The 27873-nt window shown below is 39.7% G+C and overlaps 2 protein-coding genes across 3 annotated transcripts in view; one reads left to right on the top strand and one right to left on the bottom strand.

Annotated features, from left to right (window-relative positions):
* The window catches only part of ELMOD2 (ELMO domain containing 2), a 28359-nt gene extending 18779 nt beyond the window's left edge, over positions 1-9580 (bottom strand). For both annotated transcript variants that reach the window (XR_013766232.1, XM_079154028.1), the window contains exons 1-3: positions 9450-9580; positions 8084-8231; positions 6191-6219 (exon numbers count right to left, since the gene is read on the bottom strand). Coding sequence is in view for 1 of the 2 variants with exons in the window: in XM_079154028.1 (XP_079010154.1) it covers positions 6191-6219; positions 8084-8225 (171 nt within the window). In the remaining variant the exon portion in view is untranslated. The remainder of the gene's footprint in view (positions 1-6190; positions 6220-8083; positions 8232-9449) is intronic.
* Positions 9581-20378: 10798 nt separating this feature from the next.
* Positions 20379-27873, top strand: part of MGAT4D (MGAT4 family member D) — a gene marked incomplete at both ends in the record, with an annotated part of 43658 nt that continues 36163 nt past the window's right edge. The window contains one exon of the mRNA XM_079153133.1: positions 20379-20472. Coding sequence (XP_079009259.1) covers positions 20379-20472 — 94 coding nt within the window. The remainder of the gene's footprint in view (positions 20473-27873) is intronic.

Below are 27873 nucleotides of genomic sequence, written 5' to 3'. Positions count from 1 at the left end.
GCCCACATTGGAGATTTGTGCAAAAATTCTAAATTATACATTTACTCTCTTTCTAGGCAGATGGTTATTTTGATTTTTACTTCTTTTTGTGTTGGTTTGACAAACTGTTTTCAAGGACTTTCAACCAAGCTACAGCATTCATTGGCCTAAGGTGGTTCATAGGACCCCTTTTACTTTCAATGACAGAGGCAGGAGTGATGCCCCTTCTGTAATTCTTAACATTGGTAATCTGCATTTTCTCTTATCTGATCAGAGTTGCTAGAGATTATTAATATAATGATATTAATCCTTTTAAAGAATCAACTTGTGAGCTGTTGATAAACTTGTTTGCTAGTTTCACTGATTTTTAACATCTTAATTTAACAATATCCCTTCTTCTACTTACTTTGGGCTTTATTTTTTTTTGTAGTTTCTCAAAGTATAAAACTGATCACTGATATGCCTTTAAAAACTGCTTTGATGAACTACACAAATTTTGATTTTTTTTCCCACGTCCTTGCCAACTTCTATTATACTTCACCTTTTTTTAATCATAGCCATCCTATCAGGTATGAGATGATATATCGTTTCTTTAAAAAAAAAACAAAAAACTTTTATTGGTTTTTCTTAGTTACACATGACAGTAGAATCTATTTTGATAAAATTATATAAGCATGGAATAGATCTTATTCTAATTAGGACCCCATTGTGGACGGGCACAAAGGTGGGATTCACTTAGGTATTTTCATATGTGTACTTGGGAAAATTAAGTTAGATTTACTCTACTGTCTTTCCTATTTCTATCTGCCCTCCCTTCCAGTCATTCCCTTTTGTCTAATCCAATGGCTTTCTATTCCCCATCTCCCTTTATTGTGTTTAGCTTCCACATATCAGCAGAAACATTTGCCCGTTGGCTTATTTAACTTAGCATGATAGTCTCTAGATCTATCCATTTACCAGCAAATGTCATAAAATCATTCTTTTTTTATGGCTGAGTAATATTTTATTGTGTGTATATACCACAATTTATTTATCCAGTCATCTATTGATGGGCATCTAAGTTGGTTCCATAGCTTAGCTATTGTGAACTGTGCTGCTATAAACATTGATATGGTTGCATCACTGTGGTATGCTGATTTTTAATCCTTTGGATATATGCCAGACAGTGGGATAACTGGGTCAAATGATGGTTCCATTCCAAGTTTTCTGAGGAATCTCCATACTGTTTTCCACAGTGGCTGCACCAATTTGCAGTCCCACCAGCAACGTCTGAGCATTCCCTTTTCCCCACATCCTTGCCAGCATATACTGTTACTTATATTCTTGATAATTGCCATCTTGACTGGAGTGAGATGAAATCTCAGTGTAGTTTTAGTTTGCATTTCTCTAATTACAGAGATGTTGAATGTTTTTTCTTGAATTTGTTGACCATTCTTATTTCTTTTGAGAAGGGACTATTCAGTACCTTTGCTCATTTACTGACTGGGTTATCTTGTTATTTTGATGTTAAGCTTTTTGAGTTCTTTGTATATCAAGAAATTAATGCTCTGAGGTACAGGAAGCAAAGATTTTCTCCTATTTTGTAGGCTTTCTCTTCACATTATTGTTTCCTTTGCTGAGAAGAAGCTTTTTGTACCCATCCTATTTATTGATTTTTTATTTATTTTTTACACTTTAGGAGTCTTATTAAGGAAGTCAGTTCCTGAACCAATATATTCAAGTGTTGGGCCTACATTTTCTTCTTTGTGCAGGGTTTCTGATCTAATTCCTAGGCCTTTGATCTACTTAGAGTTGACTTTTGTGCAGGGTGAGAGACGGGTTAACTTTCATTCCAGTTTTCCCAGCACCGTTGTTAAAGAGGCTTTTTTTCTAGTGTGTTTTTGGTACCTTTGGCTAGTATGAGATAACTATTTACATGGGTTTGTTTCTGTGTCTTCTATTCTGTTCCATTCATCTTCTTGCCTATTTTGGTGCCAAATACCATGCTGTTTTTGTTATTTTAGGTCTGTATTATAGCTTAAGGTCTGATACTGTGATGCCTTCTGCTTTGTTTTTCTCACCAAGGATTGCTTCAGCTATTCTGGGCCTCTTATTTTTCCAAATGAATTTCATGCCAGCTTTTTTATTTCTCTGAAGAGTATCACTGGAATTCTGATTGGAATTTATTATTCAGTTCAATTTTCTTTGTATATTTTTGTGAATTCTTCTTTGACCCATAGGTTACTTAAAAATTTGTTTTTCAGTTACTTAGAGATTTTTTTAGTAGTCCTTAATATTTAGTAGATAAGTAGACCCTAGTCTAAAAACAAGACAATGAGACTAAATTTTTAACAATCAAAGAATATCCAATGAGGAACAGTTGGCAACCCAACAAGACCATACTTTGAGATCACTACTTCAAGAACCAGCCTTAACAGATTAAAGTCATTTTCATGAATGCGTTAAACTACTAAAATTCTTAGAGTATATACTGATTTAATTCCATTATCATTAGTATGATCAATATTAGGCATTCCCTAAGATTGATTTCATATTAAAATCTCTAATCCTAAAAAATCCACGTGGGTGTTAATAGTTTTTAAAATAAAAAAATAAGTATCCTATACAAAGTAGAACAACTGGTAAGCAATTGAAACCAGAATTTAAAACCAGATCTTTTTACACAATAAAAAAGTAGATCTGGTCAACAGAGATACCTTAAAATCAGAATTAAACTTTTCTCTATAAAGTAAATGGCACATACAAAGAGACACATACACTACATGTTTCAATTGATAAAGACTTCCAATATATATTAACGAGTTTGCCTTAGATTTAAAACTTCAAAAGAACAAAGCACCTGTGATTTTGTTCAGTTTTTAAGTATTCATTTGTTGACCAATCTCTTAGCAGAATGCCTGTACACTATTAGCAATTTACATTTTAAATAAAATCATAATATAAATTTAATGTTTACTTTCCAAATGAGTTTTTAATAGCCAGTGAATACTATTACTACCGTAGAGCAGCCAACTGCTCTAGTCCCAATTTATCTCTTCCTTCTCTGAACTCCCCTGTATAGTTACATCTGATACCAGTCTCTATTTCTCTCTTATGTACAATGACATAAATACCAATCTTTACTTCTTTTGGATATATCAAAGATCCTGGTGGAATACTGAACATATGGTATGTTCCTGAGTTAAAGATTTGATCAATGTTCTCAAAAGTAATATCCCATGTACTACTGCACTTAAGCTTGGCATGATTTTACCATGCATAAACTTCAAAAACAAATTCTGAGACTGAAAATGTTACAATCAATTACAGTGATAACAGTTACACTGTCAGATACAACACTATCCCAATTCCAGGGTCTCACTAGTGAAGAAGCGAATGAAAGAAATGCTACAGACTCTTATCGGAAAAAAAGGAAATTTTCATTTACTTTCTACTTTGTCATTTTACATTCCAGCTTATTACGTTCGAGGCACCCCCCCCCCCCCCGCAGTGTTTCAGGAACTACTGATGTATCAGTAAACAAAAAAGCAACACTGTTATGGTTTTGTTTTGTTCTTCTGTGCAGGAGACAATGGAAAAGGTAAAAATAAAAAGGTGAAACAACTAAGGAAAGACTACAGGGAGAGTTGAGGGGCTTAATTTTGAGCAGCGGGTGGTGAGAGTGCTCAGGGAGAACATCAAGAGGGAGCAACACTTGAGGATGAGGAAGTAAGTTAAGCTCTTAACCGCAGGAAGAAAGACAAGGCACAAAGGTCCTGTGGCAAGGTAATTTTGCGTCTGGAAAAGAAGTAGCACAGGGGTAATGACCAGTGAGCAATGAAGTCAGAGAGCAACGAGGGGCCAGGTGGAGTTCTGATGGACAGCAATGGTGGTGTTGGTACACTCCAGGGCACAGGGTGTCAAGGGACACACTCCTGCAAAACTGGGAGTGATGGCTGAGGACTATGAGTGCAGCTTAGTTATGGTTTTACTCTGTGCAATTTCAAATCTGAAAGGAAGCACATTTCACAGAACAATTTATTCTAGAGGGTTTAACATCCAAATAGTTCCAAATTTTTGACATTTTGAAACACAACTTGCTTAAGGTCAATGGAAAATGAACATACTGTTTCTTAGAGAAACAAAGAGCAGTTATGAGGCAAAACAGTTCCCCCAAGAGCATAAATATAAAGGTCTTCAAAGCAGGGCCCTGACCAGATACACCAGCAGCACCTGGGAACATGCTGACTGGAATCAAAACTGAATCAGATATGCTGGAGGTGAAGTCCAATCAACTATATTTTAACAAGTCTCCAGAAGATTCTGACTCATGCTCAAGTTTGAGAGACACTCTTTTAATATATCAGAAATAAACCACTTGTCCAAGTGCATCTATTACAATTTATGATATTGTTCCTTTGGGTAACTACATCATAAGGTTCAATTAAGGAACCATATGGGTGGATAAGATACAAAGAGATTTTTTGAACCAGCAACTTGCTAGCTTTCTGGACTCCACAATCTCATTAAAGAAAAAACTCAACACAATCTATGACAAAAGAGGACTCTGGACTCCTCTTCTTACTACTCATTCTTACACAGACAATTAAAAAATAACAAACCGTAACTAAACTAGTAAAGCACTTACTTTACAGGTCACTCTCTAGAACATAACAGATTTCTTCCATACTTAACAACATCCATTCTGTTTCTAGCAAATCTATCTCATGTCAATATCACTAGACAGCAGTAAGTCAACACTTTTTAACCCTGACACATTTTACATCATGATTAAGTACAAACATACATATGGATATCTGAACTATATAGAGATGCACACACATATGGGTAATTAAAGTAAAAATTTCAAAAAATAATATTTAATCTTATTATATTTTCTATTCTATTCCTTTCATTGTTGTTTAGTGTTAGTTGTGATCTTATTAATGGGCTTTCACACAACTGTCTACATGACTCAAACTCTATCTTTGGCCATAACAAATAATTTAACTACTTTAGGGAAGTCGCAGCATATGACTGAAATACTGGTCCCAATTTTTCACTGCCCTGAAAGTCAATTATATACCCACTACACACTTCTGCCTACCATGACCTTGTGGTGGGATAGTGTAATTATCCACTCCTTGACCTGGGCTTGGGCACTTATTTTAACCAATGAGAAGCTAATGGACATGACATATGAGACTTAAAATACGTCTGTGTGGTTGGCCACTGGTGATCCACTATAAGAGCATTCCCTTGATATCCAACTGCATCTCCTACCTGGTTCCAGAGTAAGCACATGGAATAGACCTGAACTTGAAGAAGAACTTGAAGAAGAGTAGCTCCAGCTAATCCATGGACACATGAGCAAGAGATAACATACTGCTTTATGCTCCTGAGATTTTATAAGTTTCTTATACAGCACATGCTAATATATAGCATAACCTCCTATATGCCAAGGCTTATTTTGAATCAAAAAGTACACAGGTACGTGACACAAGACTTCTTGAGTCAAAGTTGCTTGTTTTCTCACATAACTTGTCCTGAGAATAAGAGTCTCAAAGAAGGCTTTATCCTAAGACCCTGTTTTCCCAAATGCTATCAACTCTTAAGGCAAACTAAATGGGGGAAAACAAAAATTACCTCAGAACAAACTATTCAAATATCATCTTTGTTTATAAAACACACACACACACGGGCTCGCTTTGGCAGCACACATACTAAAATTGGAACGATACAGAGAAGATTAGCATGGCCCCTGCGCAAGGATGACATGCAAATTCGTGAAGCGTTCCATATTTTTATGACACATATAGGGGGTGGGAAGGGGGCAAGAATGGAGGAAGGAGGGACTCTACAGAGGGATAAGAGGGGTGGGAGGGGTGGGGTGGGGAATAACAGAAGGAATCAAAAACTATTGCCCTAGGTAGATGTATGATTACACAAATGGTATGCCTCTACTTCAAGTACAAACAGAGAAACAAGATGTATCCCATTTGTTTACAATAAAAATGAATTAAAACACATACACACACACACACACACTTGCATTCAAAACAGAAAATGTTTTAAAAACAGACATTACTTTTAAAGAGGGAAAATTTCACTCAATGTTCTTTATTGCAAAGACACTAACAGGACACTAAAAATAATGATTTCTTAATTGAAGAATTCTTTTAAATATAGTATTTTCTTGTTTTCTAGAATTATCATCATAATATGATCTTACCTTATTCTTGGAGTATGTCAAGGAATTTTCTGGAAAAAAAAAAAAAGGAATGCTATCACTTCAATGCTTTCTATGAATAACTCCATAAACAGAGTAAAAAAATCAAAACACTAAAGAATTCCTTTCAGTTTGAGAAGATATAATTTACACAAAAATAATACAGCAAACATTTTAAAATTGATTCTTACAGTATAAAGAAGTAGCTTTCATTCAAAAAATGTCAACCAAATACAACATACGAAGCGAAAGAGGTGACACTAACCTAATTTTCCCAGGGTCTTAGTTCCCATATAGACCCCAAAGTGTCTATGAATAGCTCAGGTTCCAGAAACTCATGTGAAGACCACAATGAGAGCGCACTCTACTACCTGCTCTTCTTTTCTCAGTCTCAAAGAATTAAGCATTAAGGCTCGAGATGCTAGCAACTGAACTGTATCTAGACAAAGGGACAAAGACTTTAGGTTTTCTGGCTAACCATCTACTCACCCAAGAGCAAAATAGCTTCTTCATTCTTGGCCTGTGTCAAGAATGGCAAGAACATTTTTGCTGGTCTATTAAAAAATCTGTCTAGCATAGTTACTAACAATGTCAGCAATCTGAAAAATTCAAGAAAAATGCTTTTACCACAAAGTAAAGACTTTTAACCTATCTTCTGCTCTCAGACTAGAAAACACCAACAAATGCTGCCTGCAGAGACTTCTTATCAAGAAGTACTTTGTTCTTCTGAGCAATCAAAAGGGCAAATCAAAAGAGCAGACAATAATTTAAGTCAGCCAGTGAGTTGTAAGAGAACTAGTAATTAAAACTTCAATCACCTAGCTGCCCTGAGGTGGCCTCTGTCACTCTTCCAATGCTGTCTTGGACGCCCATTCAGACTGCCAACACCCACTCTCCCCACCTAACAGGGCTGATTTCTCATTTGAAGGACACTTGGTCAACACAAAAGGGGACCTGGTTACTTCCCAACTTTCCATTTAACACAGAGATCTTGATCTGCAGCAGTTCCCAGGTCTTCCTTACCAAGGTTAAAAAAGTAACTTCAAACCACCTTTTTCACTCTTCCGTTCTCCTTTGGAGCAGTATTTTTAATAGCCACTGAAAAACTAACATATTTTGAAAAGAGTAGCACTGTCCAACAGAAATATAATGTAAGCCACAATGTGAGACACATATGTATTATAAAAGTTCCACAGACACATTACAGTAAAAGAAACACAACTTCAGTACACGTCAATGGCTCTGAACTATTATCACTTCAATGATCAATATAATCAATTATTAATAAGACTTTTTTTCATATAAAGTCTTTGAAATCCATTGTGTATTTTACAGTTACAGCACATCTCAATTCAGATTAGCCACGTCTCAAGTTCAGTTACCAAAAGTGACTACTGCTATGGTATTAGTACAGATTTTGAGTCTAATAACCTTTTCTAGGGACTACTGAATAACTAATTATTGTCCTTTCATAAATAACAGTAAGAAATTAAGATTGATGAATGAGGCTAAGTATTAAAGTGGATCTAGATGGAAGCACTCACTCTTCACACTATTTGTGTAAAAGTTTCAAAGGGAATTACAGAAATATTAAAAATAAAAATTCTCCAGAAAAGAGGTTGTAACTATAAGCTGAGGAACAACTGATAAATTTATGAAGCCAGAAAAGATATTTCTTTGCATGGATATGGAATTCTTAACTATAAATATACATATAAATAAATATATATTTTTCTATAAAGAAAATTTGAGAGCTTATAGTATTCAGAAATTACAAAGTTCATGAAAATGAGTTTAACTGACTTAATCAGAATACACAAGAAGTACATCATCACCCGAGAACTAAAATATATTAATTTAGTTTTATTAATTTTTTATCTTTTTGAATAACATTACCTATCCTGTGTGTCCTTTGTGCACCTACATAGGTATCAAAAATTCGCTGCAATTCACATTTTCCAGTCATCTGTCGTAAGAGCCATTTCATCCAAAATCGAAAAAAGTGCCCATAGAAGAACTCCCACAAAGAAACAAACATTTTTTCCTGGAGGCAAAAAAAAAAAAAAAAAAAAAAAAAAAAAAAAAAAATACATAAGACAAACTTAATGACCTTACACTTGAATTCTAAAACTACAAAATTTTGTTTATCCAACTTGCCATATCTGAAGTTATATTAAAATCTATTAACCCACTGTGTCTATTTGGTGATGGTGTTTAATTTGGTTAGGAAAACAACAGCAGGTGTAATCCATACGTCCTAGATTAATTAAATGATAGCTGGCCAAAAGGTCAATTTATCACTTTTAAAACTGCAAAAATCAATTGTAAAAATCAAAAGAACTCAAGTGAAGCTATTTAATGGCTTAAAAGAAGCTAATAGAACAGTCTGCAATTTTTGCCAAATAATATATTTTGTAGTTTCCTATTTTGTCCCTGAAAACTGGGACTAAACAGTTCGAGAACAAGAGGACCCCAACCACTATATCAAACAACAGAATTGTTTCTATAAGGAAAAAGGACTTCTAAACCCTTGTGGATAATTTGTTACAGCTGTCGCACAGTTGATGTCAGCAAATAAAGACATTACAAATGGCTTACAAACTCAAGTACACAAGTTGAAAGCAGAGTAGATCACACCCCAGCTAATTCATGATTTTCCATTCTATAGGTGAAGTGCAGAAATTCTAATAAGAGGTTAAAAACACACACTCCCCCCCGGGGGGGGGGGACACTACACACTTGATAAAACTGGATCTTATAAGGAAACTTCAGTTTCTCAAGGAAGAGGAGGAGGAGATGCAAGTGAGGGGCAGATACTTAAAAACGTAAATGCTCATCTCCTTCCCGCCCTCAACATTCCCTCTCTGAAACAGGGCCCGAGGGTTTGTCAGATTGGAAATCCTCGCAGAGCAGTGCAGACAGTGCATCTCACAGACCGGCTGATCTGTATCTTTAAATTAAATTCATCCGGTCCGCGCTCCTCAGGACAAAAGAAGCAGAACAGCCCAGCCGAGGAAATGCCAGACTGGCGGCGCCGCGGCACCCCAGACCTCGGGACGTCGCTGCGCCGAGCCCCCTGCGCAGCCCCGCGGAGTCCGGCTCGCGTGCTGCCGCGAGTGGGAGGGGAAGGCGCGCACAAAGCCCCGCCGGCCCAGGCGCCCGCGCAACTCCCGCAGGACGGCGCGGAGCTCGCGCTGCCTGTGCGCCCCCGGCGCAGCCGCACGGAAGCAGCGCAGAATGAGAGAAAAGAAACAGCGGCCACCTCACAGCAACGGAAGAACTAGGGGGAGCTGGAGCTGCCTCGGTTTCCCCAACTGCAAACAGCCGGCAACGGAAACGACGCTATTCACCAAGCGCTCCCTGCAAACACCGCGACCCGGAAGTCGGGGAGGGAGACCGCGGGACCGCCCTCCCCGGACTCTGCGGCCCCGCCCCTGCGGCCTCTTCCGATTGGCCCGCGCTCCACCTATTGCAAATACTGAGGGAGTGTCGAGCGGAGCGGCCAGGGCGTGCGTGCCCGGGCTCTTGGGACGCTCCCATGGTTACCCTGGCAACGGCGGCTAGTGGGCACGCCCAGCGCCAGCGTAGTTCTCCGTGCGCTGCTGCGGAGCCTTTTCTCATTAAACCGCAGAGCAAGCTGAAACCACGTACTGTTTTCTAGGCTCCGAGCGCAGAAGTAACTGTGTGCTTTTGGTAACTTTTATAGCTCCAGGTTACACAACCACTTTCACCTACATTTAGTCTTAATTCTGCCAAGTAATTAATTGCCCCAGTTGATAAACAGGTCAAATGACTTGCCCAAGGCCAGTACGTGGCAATTAAGGAAAGCTCTACAGGTTGAGAAATGTAGGCTTTTTTTTTTTTTTTTTCTGTAATAGCAAACACTTTACAGTTAATGCATCATTCACTCCTTAACTGTTGCTGTCACTGGAAAAGTAGTTCATGCACATGATAAAACTGATACAGCTACATTTATTAATTCAATAAATATCTGTTGATTACTTATTATGCACCAGGCCGTGTTCCAAAAGGGATTCATATACAAAGATTCAGTATGTCAGGTGGTGCAAGGTATTAAGGGTCTTAGGAGACATTAGGAGGGTGTGAGAAGAGTCTGCAGCGCGGTCAACAGTTTTGGTAATAATGTGATGTTTGAGCCTCACTGAATGAAGAGGGGGAGTGAACCATGAGAGTCGGGGGTGGGGCGGGCGAGGACTGCAGGTACTAGAATGGCAAGTCCAAAAGACCTGGAATTGAGCACGTGTCTGAAATGTTGGAAGAACAGCAAGAAGGCCAGCGTGGCTGGAGGAGAAAGAGCAAGGTGGAGAGAAGACAAATGATAGCTTACAATAAAAAAATAACTTTCCCCACCCATCCAAGACTCCTAGACCTCAGTCCCCTTGCACATAAGCAACTAGTATTAATTTCTTATACTTTCAAAATATTCTCTGCATTTTTCTATATGTATATTCCATCTCCTTGTTAACAAAAATTAAAGCAAGTAATACACTTTCCCACATCCCAAGAAGCATTTCTATATTAGATACTCATTGTGGGAGTATCTAATGACATTCACTAGACGAGTGGAGCAGGAGTGCACCACCACCCTTAGTCCCACAGAAGTTCATTCATTACAATGAACTTGGTAATGAAGTCCGAATGTATACTATGAAAATAAAATTATGGGATCTTAGGCCTTGAGGAGAACTTAGAAATTATCCTAACTGAATGTCAATCTGTTTAGTCACAGACTGAGAAATTGGTTAAGCTGCATTTATGAGAAGCAGTCACTGTACCTTTAAATTTACTGTGCATACTAATGGCTATTCTCTTTTTCCATGAATTCTCTTGCATGTACCTGATGCAAGTATTAAACCAATCCTTTTTCTTTGGGAAGATTGGCCATCTCTCTTTCTCTTGCATTTGTTCTTCTTCCATGCAGCTAGCTAAGGGGTGGTTATGTCCTACAATTCAGATTCTGGCTTCATGGAGAAGGTGGGACCTTCTTCATCTAGGTCTCTGGGTCTCTCAACTAACCTGTGTGCTTCTGCCTTACCTTATCAGATACCTACATGGAAATCAAGGTCTACATTGTAGTGAAGTTTTTGTTATACTTTTTACTTGTACTTGAGATCTCCACTGTTTTGAATTTTTGGTTATTTTTTTAGCTGTACTTAAAAATATCTACTGTTTTGAATTCTCAGACTAAACAACCATAGGACTATTGATTGTAGGAACTGCTTGGGGAAAACGTCTGGCATGACTACAAATGAACAACTGGTTACAGCGTCCAGCATTTCATTCACAGAGTACCCAAGTCGACATTCCTTTTGGAATGTGTGAAGTCTGGAACACAGCAAATTTAACCTGAGAATAAAAATGCTATGCCATTGTCCCTTGCTGTTCATGAGGGATTGGTTCCAGGATCCATTCTGATGCAAAATCCATGGATGATCAAGTCCCTTATATAAAAATCAAATGCTGTTTGCATATAACTTATGACATCTTCCTAGATGAGTAATGCACTTTAAATTGTCTCTGCATGTCTTATAACACCTTCTGCGTGTAAATGCAATGTAATTGGTTATACTCTATTATTCAAGCAATAATGACAATAAACAATCTGTCCATGCTCAGTACAGATATACTGTCTTCTCAAATATTTTTCATCCACAATTGATTAAATTCATAGATGCAAAGCTCATGGGTAGAGAGGGCTTACTGTATATTCAGCACAAAGTAGAGATTTTAATTCATCTACTAAGGTTGTGGGAGAAGAAATCTTCATTTGTCTCCTGGTAAATGGTCCAAATGGTCCAAAGATGTAGGACACAGCTAATGCTAAATGGCAGAGGATATTTGAAAGCTTTTTAAAATTATTAAATATACCATATGAGAGTGCTAAATGCTAAATATAAGCAGCAGAATGAAAAGGCAATATTATGGTATGAAAGCTAAAGTTTGGAACATATGAAAATGTAATCCTGGATGGCACCAGAATGACTATGAACCTGAACTTGGTGACATAAAAATTTTTTTAAAAATCCAGCTCTTGTTTTTACCTGAATACATAATTAAGATGGATATGATAAAGGCCTTTGTCATTACCAGCTTAAAGCCATGTGTCTTTAAGAGAGATAGATATGCCCTTTGCATAGTTTTAATTAGACATGCATAATGGGAGCCCTACAACTTGCTTCTTTGTAATAAGTATCAGGGAGTATCGAATGCTGGAAGGACACAAGAAATCTTATTTTTCATTAAGAAGCAATGGGGGAAAAGATCCTAATCTCCACTGACACTTTCTATTAATCTTGCATGACTTTCTATTAATGTTGCATGGTCTGGGAGAATGCAAGACGGCTCTTGGAGGTGACTCTTGCTATCATGATTTGAACAACGTAGTTTCCAGGATTTAAACAAGCATCTGCTCTTCCAGGCATCATACATGCTGCACAAGAGGTCCAACAAGCTGAATGTAACCCTATTTTGTGATAGTTTAGGCCAATGCTCGCTCCTTGAGCTCACTCAAAGAAGAGTCAGCTCAGTTTGCCTGTGCATGTTTATGGCCTTTCTCTGAGGATAACTGACCTCCCCAACTTGCTGTCACACTTTGGTGAGATTGGATTTAGATGTGGTCAGTAATGAAAATCAAGTTAATTCATTGCTTTTATGATGACATTAAGATGATTTTCCCCTTGGAAGAATAAACTTGGAAAGATTTGAGTTGTAGTGGTACCTATGACTAGCCTATGACTGATTATTCCATCCAGCTAAGATTCAGAACCTTCCCCAATCAGCAAAATATCAAAAAATAACTTTGGACCATCAGAGGTATTCCACAAACAATAAATAATAAATTTCTCTCCCACCGGGACACTGACAATAAAAAGGAGGTACAACACCTTGAGGGGTACTTGATCAGCTTTGACCAATAAGTAATGGTTGGTGACCTGAATACTTCGCCAGGGACCCTCAAATTCCAGTACATTCACCTGATTTTGTAAGTTTCTGTCTCCAGGACACAAGCAAATTAAAGGCTTTGATTGAAAACTAATACTGCCATCTTGTGGCGACCACCAGGATTTTGATCTTGAACGTTGCCTGGTGATGGGACTAGAGAACTTTTGGCAGCGTGCTACTGAACTCTCATGTAAACAATCCCCACAACTGAAGAGCATCACATTATTTTAAAATCCGAGCTACCTATTATGTCATTGGAGATCTTGCAAAGAGGTTATAATAAAGAGTGGAACAACAAAATTCTCATCATGAGAAGTTTCTCTGGGGAGTTTTGAGACATACCTGAGCAGGTATCATCTCTGTCTTAAGATTAACATGCGGCCCACTTCTGTCACTGAATGGTCTAGGCATCAACACTCTCTTTCCACCAAAATAGGTCAGGTTTCTTCGTTTATCCAGAAGAATGCCTATACAGCAGGAATGCCAGTTTAAGTCTGCTACTAGTTGCCCGGTGAACAGAAAAGACTCAAGTAATGTGAAGGCAAGTTCCCATCCGGGCAGAGTTGAGAGTGGTGTACAAGACAGTGGAGAGAGAACTTAGTTCTTTTCTTTGGGTAATGTCTGGATATTTGCAGAGTCATAGACAGTAACCAATGGCTTAACTGTGAGGTCAAGAATGTAAGAATCTTGATGAGTTAACAATAGGAATTCTCCAGTGCTAGAGATTCAATTATGGGAGGCCCTATAGGATTTCCAAGGGAGGATGTTAGGTGAATGAATAAAATACCAAACCGATGGCCTACCATCCCCTGAAAGCAGCCACGTGGGTAGCTACTTTGAGTTGACATGGTGGTACCCAAGACACATGATAATTATATGTGCTACTTGTTCCTCACTTAAACCACTAATTGGTAAGAAATCGTTGAATGCCAACCACTTAAAGATGGCTTTTGGGAAAATCTCCTGGGCTTGGAGGACTAAGCATAAGAGCCAGTGAACATCTAGGATTACTATTTGGAGCCCCAAAGGATTCAAATAAGTTTGACACTTATTTCATCTTGGGCCAAGTCAAAGCAGCAAATATGATCAAGAGCTCAGAATGTAGCATTATACAGCCATTTTGTTTCCTAATCATACATCTCAGTGGACCAAAGAATATATTTATGTTAACAATGCACAGAATTATCTACCCCTGGAAAAGAACCCTAGCATGATACAGGTGCTAGAGATAGAAGTGAAGAGGTGGAGGAGGATGTCCTGATAGAACTCTCCTTTCACAACCTATAAACTTTTATTTTAGTCTGTCCTATGTTTAAGGAATCGCTATTGCATTGGAGTGACCCAGTGGAAGGGAATGTTGCTTCTCAGAACACAACTTCTTTTTCTTTGAATATAAATGTTCTGTCACTCCAGTCGGCATTGCCACCCAGGAAACCTCTGCCTTGTATCATGTGCCTAAGCCAGCATGGACTATAAGTCCACACATTTTTCCTGCTCACCCCTTGCAGTGGGAATATGGCTAGACTGTACTTGATCTAGACAACACTACCATTTCTTCCTGAGCATGGACAAAAGAGGAGACCCTGGGAAGTTTCCTACTGTGCTTCTTTATGGTTTAGCAGTGTGGACCCTCACCTAAGAGAGCTAATATGAATCTGACAGGTGATAAAGGGAAAAGCATTGACATATTAATGGCAGGAGAAAAAGTGAATGGTTAACAGTGAGACAAGAACTGTCACTCCCTGCCCCCTAGAGTGTCTCTTGGCAAGAGAATGATAGTCATTAGACCAGATGTAAAGCCACATCATATTGGTGATGGGAAAAGCCCTCAGAACCACTCTCCTACCGAATCAGCTTGCAGCTCACTTACTTCTTTGGCCTGAAAACTTGGACAATCTGCAGGAAAATTATGACTCAGGATCCAACCCCAGCTCAGCAGTAGCAGTCTGGCATTGTGTGAATTGTGATTTAACTGGCTATGCTTGTTTTTCTGGTCCTTTCTAGGTACACTATGCATTAACCTATGTGGCTTTCTTGTTCTTGTAAGGATGGAGGCCTTGACCTTGTCCCATCGTTCCCGGGGCTGGTGAGGCTCCAGGCATCCTACTCGACACTTCTGCATGAATTAGTAAAAGGCACGCTCCTTGCTTTAAGCACACACATCCTGAACCAGAGTGCCTTTAGAGCAAGTGCTGATTTCAGCCTCAACCAGCCCTCCCTGGGCAGGGCCTCCTTGATAAGACACAACCCACACACCTTTATTCAATGATTCTGGAGCTGCCACTTTTATTCTGGAACACTGACATTGCTGATAGATGTTCTGATGCCTGAAGCTGACGTCACCTAGCTGAACCTCCCAGGGTTCTTTTATTTTTCGATTCCCATTACTGCTCTACTCTGTTTGTCTGCTGGAATCCTTAAATCAGTCAGTTATAAGGTGTAGGACCCCAGCTCATACTGATTTAAACTGGGTGAAAGAAATGTATTGGCTCATGCAAATAAAATGGCCAGAGGTGAAGAGTGATTCAGACGTGACTGGAATAGGTAGACCATCAAATGAAATCCTTCGCCTCTGCTGAGGTGGAATTACTCTGGGCATGCTCTCCCTTTCTACAGGCAAGATGACCCTAGAAACTCCAGGTCTAGATTTAAAAGTCTCACCATTGAGCCTTGTTTGACCAGTCTGAGAAGAGCTGAACTATCTTCATGTGCAGAGCCATGGAATATGATTGGTCAAATGTAAACCCTTCTCACATACAGGAGGCTTAGAGGGAATGAGCTTCCTGTATCATGAGCTTCCTGTATCATTGCTTATTGCAGAAAGACAAACCATTCCATATTTTGTGGCTTAAAATCATGATTTATTATTTCTTATGATTCTGTGGGTTTGCTGAGTTCAGCTAGGCAGTTCTGCTGCTGGTCTCACTGAGGGTCTCCCACACAGCTGTATCCAGATGGAAATTGGCTTCACTGAAAAATGCCTAGCATGGCTTCTTGTCACTGTGACCTCTAGTCATTCAGTTGTCTGGCTTGGACTTCCTTATGCATGCTAAAGTTCAGGAGGAATGGCTGCCATAGATGATCCAGAAGCGTTCCCCTCGGTCTTGTCATTTTCCTGAAACAACAGCACTTGCCCTGGGTACAGATGACTTCCTTCTAAGTCATCCGAAACGGGGACCAGGACAGCAGGTGTTTTAGTCACCTTCAATATCTCTGTTTTTGTTTTGTTTTGTGGTACTGGAGATTGAACCCAGAGGTGCTCTGCCACTGAGTTACATATCCAGAGTTTTATATTTTTAATTTTGAGACAGAGTTTAGTAAGTGGCTCACACTAGCCTCTAATATGTGATCCTCCTGCCTCAGCCTCCTGAGTGGCTGGAATTATAGGTGTGCACTACCATACTTGGCTTCTCAGCTTGTTTTCACCTTCGGGATCCTACACAAATACTAGAAAAATGTGTTTGCGCTAAGTTTACTTTCTGTTAACAACTGTCGTGAGACCACCAATTAGTCTGAGGTTAACTAAAGAAGATTTGGTGGTTGTAATGCCGATAATGTCCCTGGAGAATACTCTTTCCATTTCTGTTAGTGTAGTGAATATTTATCTTCTGCTTAGCAGTTCTCTACTTTCCATGTTCTGAGTGTGACACTAACTTTTTAAAAATCACCAAAGGGAATTGAAGGTGTTTGAGGATGCTATTGTATTCTCTACTAGATTTCCAGGAACAAAATTTTTTGTTGGCATAAATCATAGTGGGTGGTGACTATAAATAGTCAGATGTGGATATAGCTCAGTGGTACCACAAGCTTGTGTTTCAATCAATCAATATCTTTCATTCTTTTTCTTTTTTTCTTTTGATACTGGGGATTGAACCCAGGATGCTTAACTACTAAGCCACATCTCCAGCCTTTTTTAAAAATTTTATTTAGAGACAAGGTCTCACTGAGTTCCTGAGGGCCTCACTAAGTTGCTGAGGCTGACTTTGAACTCATGATCCTCCTGCCTCAGTCTCCTAAGCTGCTGGGACTACTGGTGTGCACACATCTATATCTTTGCACTGTAAACCACCTTGGAACATACAGCTGGGAATATGATGTGAAAATGTCACATCTCTCCCTTCTAGGGCTCATGATATGGTAGAGGGTATAGCAATCATGTGATGCAGACTGAGTACCCTGAGAGAGGGTCAAGTGCTCCAGAAGTTCAAGGAGGAGAGGAATGGCGTCACATGGGCCATCAATGAAGGCTTCACAAAGGAAGGGCCATTTCAGCTGAGTCCTGAATACTTCTGATAGGTAAGAATATCAGTATTTAGCGGATGCAGTCCAGGTTTGAGCATAATGAAGAAGCTGGATGGAACAGAGAGCAAGCAGGTGAATACTTGTATCGACAGTATCTTATTTGCTGACTGGCACAGAGCAGGTGCTCAATAAATGTCATGTGTCCTGACTCAAGGTCAAATCATTGGCAGGGTTTTGGGGGGTTTTGTTCTTTTCTTTATAGTTTCAAGAACTATAAAATGTGAGAACCAAGTACTTTTCTGATCTCAACCACATGTTGTTGATGAATTTGTGTAGAGCATGACCTTTAGTACTATAGCTGGAGAGGTTAAAATGAAATCAGACTGGGTGAGTACAGGAATCTAGGCTGACAGCACTTACATTAGGACCGGAAGTGTGCTAGGCTATTTTAAATATTTTATTTAATCTCAGCAACCTTGGACAAGTGTTATTCATCTCATCTCACTGATGAGGAATGCAAGCTTGGAAAGGATTTAAAACCTTTCCAATTTATATAATATACTCAGGAATTTATGGGTCAAGGTTATATTTCTTATTAACTTTAATATAATGCCATTTCCTTATTATTGCCATTAAAAAAAAAAAAAACCTTTCCAATGGTACTTGGCTGGTAAGTAGCAACATTGTGTTCAAATTTACTATAAAATTAATTATATATTTAATGTGACTGATATGTTTTTCTTTCTAATAATACTATGCTCCTTCTTAGTTGTACTCATTTATCAATTTCAAAAACTAATGATTTATTTAGAAGGGTAGAGGAGTTACATTTTTTGTGTTAGGGTTTGAATTTAGGGCCTAATGCCTAGTAGGCAAGCACTTTCTGACTCTCTGAGCTTCACCCCAGACTAAAAGTTCTGAAAAACATTATTTTTATTTTGGTTAAGATGCCCAGCCAGGACTATATTTTTTAGGGTGTTTGTTTGTTTTGGTAAAATTTCAGTGGAATTCACTTGTGTCAATTTTAATCAAGATACCCCTCCCCCCAATCTCTAGTGAACCAAAGAAGTTTCCAAAACCCTAGAGGACAGGAAAGTCACATGATGGAAGAGGCTGGGACTCTGGATGATCACTTGGAAAGCAGCCAAGAAATTGGAAATAGTTATTAAACATTACTTGTGTCAGGAAAAAAATCCGCTTTTGTATTAAACTATGGAAATGTAAAAAGTTATCTGTTCCTGGAGCTGGTATTATTTTAACTAATCAGTTGCTAATATGTTTTAATTAAAGTTACGAAGCAAATAGTGAATATGAAGAAAATGTATTTATTTGATTTGTGATTTGGATTGAGTAGTTATGAAGATTTAATTCACTTGATGACAAGTGGTTTAAAGTAAAATGCCCAAATGAACAGCTCTAAATGTATAAGTCAATTTCCTAAGACAACTAACAATTCAGTACACTTTGAACATTTTTCTCCCTCAACCATGGGTGAAATTAGGATCATTTTGAGGACTCTTCCTCCCAAATACATTAGGTAATATCAAAACGAACAGGAGGGACCTATATACTATAGGAAGTCAGAGAAGTCTGCTATCATCAGGTTTTGATTTATGAAACAGATATAATGTGAGACCTTGAGATAATGAAAAGATTTGGATGGTCAGAAAGAATGGGGGGCACTGTGGGCAGAGGGCAGACATCAAGAGAAGAGGCACAGAAACAGTGATATGATACACATACAAAGGGTAGGGGGAAGAAAAGAGCCTGGCAGGTTCCAAAGGCATGTAAGTTTCCTGGGAAGTAGTGAAAAAGCAGTGAGGGGCTGGACAGGGAGAGAGGGGCTACTAAACAGGACTTAGTGCTGACAGTGGTGAACCAGGAAGGTCAACTGACATTGGAGAGGGCAGATACTACAGCGAGACCGGTTGGAAATGTCATTGTAATAATCCAAATATTGGGGTTATAACAACAGAAACACAAGTCTGGAAATTTGACATTTCAAAGAAGGACTGTAAAGAGTTTATAAGTGATGGGATGTAATGAAAGCCAGTGAAATTGATCTGGTGCCATTGATAAAATTGAGGAGCTCTGGAAAGATAGCTAGCTTGGTGGGCAAGTTTGGACATCTGTAAATTGAAGTGGGACATCCAAAGGAGGTGGTGGGAAGACAACTCAAATAGCAATACTGAAGGATAAAGAAGTACTGATTCTGGAGACACCTGTTTGTGCTGAGTAGCTTCCTTCCCCTGCCCTCATCTACTCCAAGCCTCTCTCTACCCTTCTCCATTCCCCAGGAGGAATGTTTGTAGGACCTGGTACACTAAGCTGAAATGCTTGTCTTGTCTTCTGAATCCTGGTAGAGTTTAGCCAAAAGACACAGTCCGAAGGCATGCAGGAGGATAAAGTTGAAGTACTTCTTCACCTCCCTCTTCTAGGATCTGGCCCATTCCCTGCTCAATTCAAGGTCACAGCTCCTGGCCACTGGCACACAGGCTTACAATGGCATTCACAGGCTGGCAGATGTTCACATCATTCTCCCTTCTCCAGGGCCAAGAATCCAGCCCAGCGCTGGTATGAAATAGATCCCTTATAACCACATACAACCAGCGCATCCCAAATAAGAGAGATCAGAGTGCAGAACTTCAAGTACCGCGTTTCCCAGCTTTGAAAAAGTCTGACGAATTACTACGGGGAAATAAGTGAGCACCCACCCCGTGCCAGGCACTGGGGGGTTTTCCCGTCGTTCGTTGTATTCAACAACCAGCAGCATAGCAAACGGGTTATATTATGTGCTAAACCCGAGGTCAGAGATAAACGTGCAGGAGTTCTGCGGGAAGGAAGCCCTCAAGGGCCAGTGTGCTGGGGGCCCAAGCGGCACTGTGGGCGCACGTGCAGAGGAGGCTCAGAGGCGCGCGTGCAGAGGCCACGCGCTTGGCCTCTGCATCCTGGGGGCTGCCGGCTGCCGACCACCGGGCCAGCAATCATGAGGACCAAGCAAGTGAACTTGCTCATTTCCTTCGTCGCGGTCACGCTCTTCAGCTTCTCCTGCTTCTGCATCTCCAAGCTGACTCAAACTTGTAAGCGGCGGGCAGCTTCTCCAGCCCCGCTTAGCCCCCAGCCCGGCTTCCAGGATCCAGCAATGTGGGAGTGGCCGGGAAGGAGTAGGGTAGACGTGGCCACCTGGTGGCATTGGCCTGCTCTCGTTTTAGGATACACGCGTCGTGCTTTGTAATTGAAGTGCCCCAAGCCCCCGACCGGCCGGCGGGCGGTTGAGCTGTAACGGGCGCACCCCGTCCTCTATGCGGTGACCATGACCCGCCCGCGCGCGCTAACGGACCTGGCGGCGGGACCCGGGCCCGATCGCTGTGTAGGGCTCCAGTCCCTCCAAAGGTCCCGGCGGAATCCCACCTCTGAGGCTGCTGCCCCTCCTATGATCCAAGGACCCCGGACCCACGTCCCGCCTCCCCTCCTTTTCTTCCTTCTCCATCATTTTCAGAAGCGTGTGAATGTGTGACTTCAACTCCTCTCAGAAGTCTTTCATGGTCTATGGGGGTGCCGATTTAGCAAGCAAAAATAAACCTTGCCAGGAAACTCGAATTTCAGATAAAGGATGAATTTTGCTAGTATAAAAAATTGCATGGGACATAATTCTAAAAAAATTGTTCCTCGCGTGTCTGATATTCAGCTCTAACTAGGAGTCTTGTTTGTCAACCGTATTTGTCCGTAGTTGATCTTTAGGGTTCACATTTTTAAAGTTAAGGCATAAGGACACTTAAATTTTTAAACTTAAGACATAGGAACACTAAGTTATTAATCCAGATTTCCAATATTGTGTTACGTTGTTTTAGGTTAAATTTTCATCTTTCCAACCGAACACATTTATGATTCAGGTGCACACTAGGTAATCTTAGCAGTAATTAAAGGTTCAAGTTTGGAAAGGATTCCATATTTGAGTTCTTTAGTGTCCTGGTGTATGCAAAATACCCACATACTCTTTTCAAAGATTAGAAATGTATATTAATTTATCTGATTTATAAAATGTCCCCTAATCTTTAGTTAAACCCTTTCCCTCTTCTGCACTTTCTATAAAGAGCATTATTGAAATTCATTTTTATTTATTTTTAGAACAACAAACAATGAGCTCATTTATAATAAAAATAAGCAGTTTCCTGTAATTAGAAAGCAAAATGTGAACTTATAGTAATTTTGGAAGATAATTTAGAATAATAGTTTCAGAGGATGCTTTAATACAATTAACATTCTTATAATGAAATTGTAGACTTTGAGATACAAATCATTTTGATGTGTTTTCTAGTTATGATCAGAAAAAAAGAGGTTTGGTTCCTGAAAGCATTTATATTATTGCCATTCAGATAGTCAAGCTCAGAAAATGAGACACAGTTCCTGGGGGAAAAAACTCACTTTTAAAATGCAGATAAATCCAGATTTTTCATTTTCTCTGTGTTTCTATGGAATCTACCTCTAAAGTAACTAGGAAATCAATCCTATGATGAGAGATGTTCTTATATGAACAAAAGAAAACACAGACATCTTTTAATTTTTGATGTAGTGATTTATATAAAGCACCTGGGATAGTCCCAGTGTTTTAAAAATTTGGTCTGTAGTTGTAATCATTATCAATGAAAATTTGGGGATATTTATTAAAAGATAGCCATAGTCTCATGCTTTACTCCCTCCCCTTTTTAAGTTAACTAATTTTTATGGGTAGATAACCACTTTGATTTTCTTTAAGTTCATGATATTAATAACTCATTTATTTGTTCAACTAATATTTGAACTCTGTGAGGACAGATGTTTTCCCCCTGTTTTGCTGACTGCCATGTTCCCAGCATGTGGAAAAATGCATGGTACAGTCAAGAGGTCAAGGGAATAAGGAAAGTGGGAGAAGAATGATGCCATAGGGACCAAGAAAGGACCACGGGTTCCATTCTGTGTAAGACGGAGTGGTAGGAGGGTTTTATGCAGGGGAGTGGCACATGCTCGTATATATTTAAATGACTACTGATTTGGGCTATGACAGAATCACAGAATGCTCCAAGAATTGTTGGCTTAAAGTAGGATTCTTCAACCTTAGCACTATTGATATTAGGTTGCATAGGGTTTTTTGTTGTTGTTGTTGTTTTTTCCTCTTAGGCAGGGAGGGCTATCCTGTACTTTGTAGAATGTTCTAGCAGTATCCCTGGGTTCCCTCCAGTCTATGTCAGTGGCAACACCCCTTCCCCGGTTGTGTAAATCAGTATTTGAGAACCACTGGTTGAAACCATTGGAGAAATCGAGTTGACATTTACTGAATGGTGAAGGTTGGAGAAGGAACAGTTTGGGGAGATAAAAATCAATACTGCTGCTATGCATGAAATACCTAATAGACCTCAAAGTCAAAGAACTCAAGAGGCAAGTGGATGTGTCAGTCTGAATCAGGACTTGTGATATTAACCTGAAGACTCCATACAGTGCTTAAAGCCATAAGACTGGAAGAGACCACCTAGGGAATAGATGAAAAGTTCCAAGAAATAAGCCTTGGGGAAATTCCAGTTGCTCAAAGTCAAAGAAAAACTAGAAAAATGAGAAAGCAAAGCCAAGAAGGTATTTCCATGAGAGCACAAGAGTTTAAAAATGCTGAGAGGTGGAGAATTCTCCCTAGTGTAGTAATAAAAAACCATCCCGCCCACAATCTTAGAAGTCATCTCTCCTGTGCTATTGGTGAATGCAGCATCCACTTGATCTCTAGGGTCCCAATTGAAGTTCATCATTACCACCAATGATAATTTAGAAAATTATCTTGCCAGTGCATATCATGGACTTATAGTATTCTATTTCCTGGGAGCAGCATGGCAGGTTATCACTACCTTTAAGCCCAAGTAGTGCAGATAACCAATCCCAGATTTTCTCCTTTGAGACCTTGTTACCTGAGTAATGCAGGCACCCCCAAGAGCCCCTAGTTACCTCTTTTGCAAGAGCAAGCACTTGCCTGCCACTAACACTGGATTTGGAGCTAGCATGTTATTGCTGCTGTTGCCACTGCCTGAACATCTGACATTCCAGCAAGGGCTAGCAGTTCAGTGGAGGAAACACCAAAAGCAAGCAGAATAACTTCCTTCCTTTTATACACAACTGCCTTCCTTGGCAAAATATAAGAAGAACACCACTGGTAATGGAGTCTGCAATAAATAACAGTTTTCTAGTTTTGTTCACAATGAAGATAATTTAGAAAGACTTATAAGAAGTATCAGTACATACAAGTTTTAGAAAGTCCAGGAACAAGGAAAATTAAACCACATATTATGTAGGGGCACATGTAAATGTGATAAAAATTGTATTCTGAAAAGCACAGAAATTATAAGCAGATAACAATTCAGGAGAGTGGTAACATTAAGAGATAGGGTAGGAAAGAAATCCTCCATAGACAAAGGCATTTGGGTGATGAGTTAGGTATATATATTTCGCACCATGCTGCAGAAATTATCTAGGTATTACATCTTTTCTTTTGGATGTATACATTTTTTAAATGGAAAGAATTGAATGGTGAGAATATAGAAGCAAGAATATGGAAATGATGGGTCACAGAGTACCTAACTCACTTGGGGAACGTGGGAGCAATCAGAACATCTTTTTGAAAATGTTTTTAAATGAATGCTAATACTCTTATGTACTTACGTAGTTGTTTATTAAAGTGGTTCAGCTAGTAGGGATAAAAATAAGAACAGCTTTTTCAATTTTTCTAGTAATTTCCTTACCTACTTAACTGTAGAGTTTCCTAGTGATCACGAAGACTCATTCTGTATTTTTAGGACAACTTTTTATTTCAAACAGTCTCACTGGTGCTTCTAAAGACCTTGTCACCTTCTTTTCAAGTCTTCAATGGAATCGTCAATTAATAGTTTCTTCTCTCTTCCTCCTGGATAGACTAGACTATGGCTCTAGGAAGAAAAGGACTGGCAGGAGAAGAAAGTGGTCTGCTCTCACAGAGTTCCCCCTTGTTTGCTGTATAATGTCCTCAGACTTTAGTGGTTCAAAATTATCATTTTGTTTAACTCTTGATTTAAGAATTTCGGGATTTCAGGAAGGGCACACTGGGAATTTGTCCATGATGGGAAGTAGTGTCAGCTGGGACACTCAGGGCTGCCTCTAGTAGATCTGCTAGATTCACTACCAAGAAGTCTCTTGCATACACCAATGTGGCATCTCTCTCCTCCCGGTGAGGTGCCTCCTCCTCCAAGGCTTCTCCACATGGCATTGTGGTCACAGCAAGATTGTACTTTTTTTTGCCCATAAGGCAACTCCCCTTCAAAATGCAGAAAGTGGAAGCTGTCCAGCCAGGTCAAGACTATATCCCAAATTGGTAGAGCATTACTTCTGCTGTATCTACTAGTCAAAGTAGTCGCAGGGTGTACCCAGATTCGGGAAGGAGAGAGATGGTACCTCTTGACCAAAGAGGGACCACTATCTGATAGGGGAGTTGTAACCATCTTTGGCAAATACAATCTGCTGTACCCCTCCTCCTTTTCTGTGCTTCCCCTATGGAATTGGGCTGGGAGGGAATGGGGGAGCTAGAGGTTTCCTTTTGTGATAGCAGTATGGTGGTTTGGATTTCTCTAGAAGATGCTTTTGTCTGGCAGGCACCCAGTGCTTATGTATCCAATGCCGATGTCTTTAGTGGGGTAACTTTTGGCTGCTTCTGAGGGCCTGTTGGAGTCTCCCCACTGATTATGGTTCTGGCTGTCCATTTCCTGCTTAGGCCCTTCCTCCTTCCCTCTGCCATAGCCCCTTGCCCCTTAGGCAACCCCCTTGTGGTTGTGCTGTAATATTTTCTTAAGCCACAGCATTCTTGCATCTTTGCCACTCCAGGCTATGTGCCTGCAGGCCCCTTTCAGAAGACCCCCCTGGGCTTAGCATTTCCTTTCCCTCTCTCCTGCTCCTCTGCATCTTCTTATAGGTCCAGTGGTTCTATAATTTCGAATAGAGATGCTCCTTTGCCTCTGTATTATTTCTTGGGGTTCCTCTTCCTTTGGTGGAAGGAAAACACCTGCATCCTCACCCAAATGGCAGAGCATATAAATATCACCATGGTATCTGACCTTGTGGGAATATGGCAGCAATATCATTGTTACTGTCCATGGAGCAGAACTGGGCAGGAGAGGAGAAGCGAGGTGCAATTATAAGCCGGCAGGAAACAAGGTCCAAAGGTGGACTATTAAAGACAATCTGAGGAATGTCTGGTGGAATTTCAAATATGGATAGAACAATAATATTTGCCAATGATCACAAAAAAATGTAATGGGGAGAAGTGGAGAATTATACTAAATTTTAGTTCTATCAAGAAGTGAAAATGTAAGAAATGGGTTCGACTATAATGAGTCAAGGACTCATGTTGAAATGTGTAATCTAACCACTAAAATAATAGTAAAATAACATACAACTGTATCACTGATTATAATCAATGATTTGAAAAAAATTAAAATTTTCTGGATGGATATAATTAAAACCCAACTTGATGATGCTTACAAAAAATATACTCCAATTTTAAAACACAGAGTGTTGGTAGAGTAAGGATGAAACTATAAATCTGAAAACTCTGAGCCAAAAGAAAGTTGATGTAGCTGTATTCATACCAGCAAAGGAGATTCTAAAGCAAAATGTAATTAATGTTTAATAAGCAGAAAAACATCATTAGCAATCAAGAAAATGCTACCATTCTCTGCCATTTTGATTTTTTTTACATTAGGAAATTGGAAATTTGAGGTGGATGTTGAATTTCAGAAATGTACACGAACATTCCTTGGAGTAGTAAACATTCAGTCACTTCTGTTACAAAACATGTGTTACAAAACTTTATATCTTGGCAATTTTCAACTACATAATCCTCAGGGTGCCTGTCTTTTTGGTGCTCTATCTTACCCAAGTTGTGGCCAATTTCTGTTCTCACAGATCTGTACCTATGCCATACAGGTTGTTAAATATTTTAGATAACATCCCCACTACTGGATAGATCCTAGGGAAACTCTTGAACATGTTTACTATATGTGTCTCAGAGTAGTCTTGGTACATGAATAACTTATAATTGTTCATCAACAGTAGGAGACATAAATATGTTGTGGCATATTTGGTTTAGTGAAATATTTTACAGCAGTAAAAATGAATGAACTACAACTTGACTCAACAATATGGGTTAATCTCAAAAGCATAAAGAGCAAAAGAAGTATGGACAAATACATGCCTTTTATTTTACTTAACAATGTCTAGATCCAGGGTAAGTCAACTTGCAAAAGTGTTAAGACTATAAAGGAAAGCAGTGGATGATGAATACAAAATTTGGGAATGTGCTAATCCAGGACAAGGAGAAGGGGCAAGTGTCCTGGGAAGGACACAGACAGGGTTTCTAAAACTCAGCTAGTGGTTGGTTCGTAAACATCATTTTATTATTATCCTTTAAGCTGTTCTGTATATTCTTTGTCATAGCTGATGTATTTCACAATACAACCTCTTTCACAAAGGGGGATGTGTGGTATGATTTGATTCTTGCAAAGCATGCGTGGAGGGGAGTAAGACCAAATGTATTTTTCATCTCCCATTTTAGCCAACTTTTTCGCTGCTGTGACTATGATCTGACCAGCACAATTATAGAGGAGGAAAGGTTTATTTGAGGGCTCACAGTTTCAGAGGTCTTAGTCCATAGAAGCCCAGCTCCATTCCTCAGGGTTCGAGGTGAGGCAGAACATCATGGTGGAAGAGTGTGGCAGGGGGAAGCAGCTGGCATCATCAGGAAGCAGAGAGAGAGAGAGAGTCTTCAGATACAAAATATATACCCCAAAGTCATGCCCCAGTTCCAACCTCGTGCAGTCACACCTGCAACTGCAATTAACCCCACCAGGGATTAATTCACTGATTGGGTTAAGACTCTTACCACCCAATCATTTCTCCTCTGAACTTTCCTGCAGTGTCTCACTTGTGAGCTTTTGGGGGACACCTCACATCCAAACCATAACATCTCCTATTGCTTGCCTGTGATCCTCTGGATGCTGAATGTCCCCCAAAGGCCGGTGTGTTAAAGGCTTGGTCCCTAGAGTGTTGCTCCTTGGGGGTGGTGGGATCTTTAAGAGGTGGGGTCTAGTGGGAGGTCTTTAGGTCCCTGGGGGCATGCCTTGGAAAGAGACTGTGGGACTCAGGCCCCTTCCTCATTCTCTCTTCTGCTTCCTGGCAATCACTCCTGGTGGAGCAGTTTGGCTCCACACATACTCCCTGCCATTGACATGTGACACTCCCACCAGAATCTAAAAGCCATTGGTCTGCCTGGCCTTGGACTGGAACCTTCACAACTGGGAGCCAAAATATTCTCTTTTTTTCCCTCAGGTATTTGTTGAGAGACAGAGAGCTGACTAACAAACTGCCTCAGATACTCTTTCTTTGGAACCACATTGAGTACAAATGCTTGCATAAAAATTTTTAAATAATGGTGTGGT

The sequence above is a fragment of the Sciurus vulgaris genome (assembly GCF_902686455.1).
Source record: "Sciurus vulgaris genome assembly, chromosome: 9".
NCBI lineage: Eukaryota > Metazoa > Chordata > Mammalia > Rodentia > Sciuridae > Sciurus > Sciurus vulgaris.
Note: the sequence above shows the minus strand (reverse complement) of the source record. Positions and strands in the feature narration are given on the sequence as shown.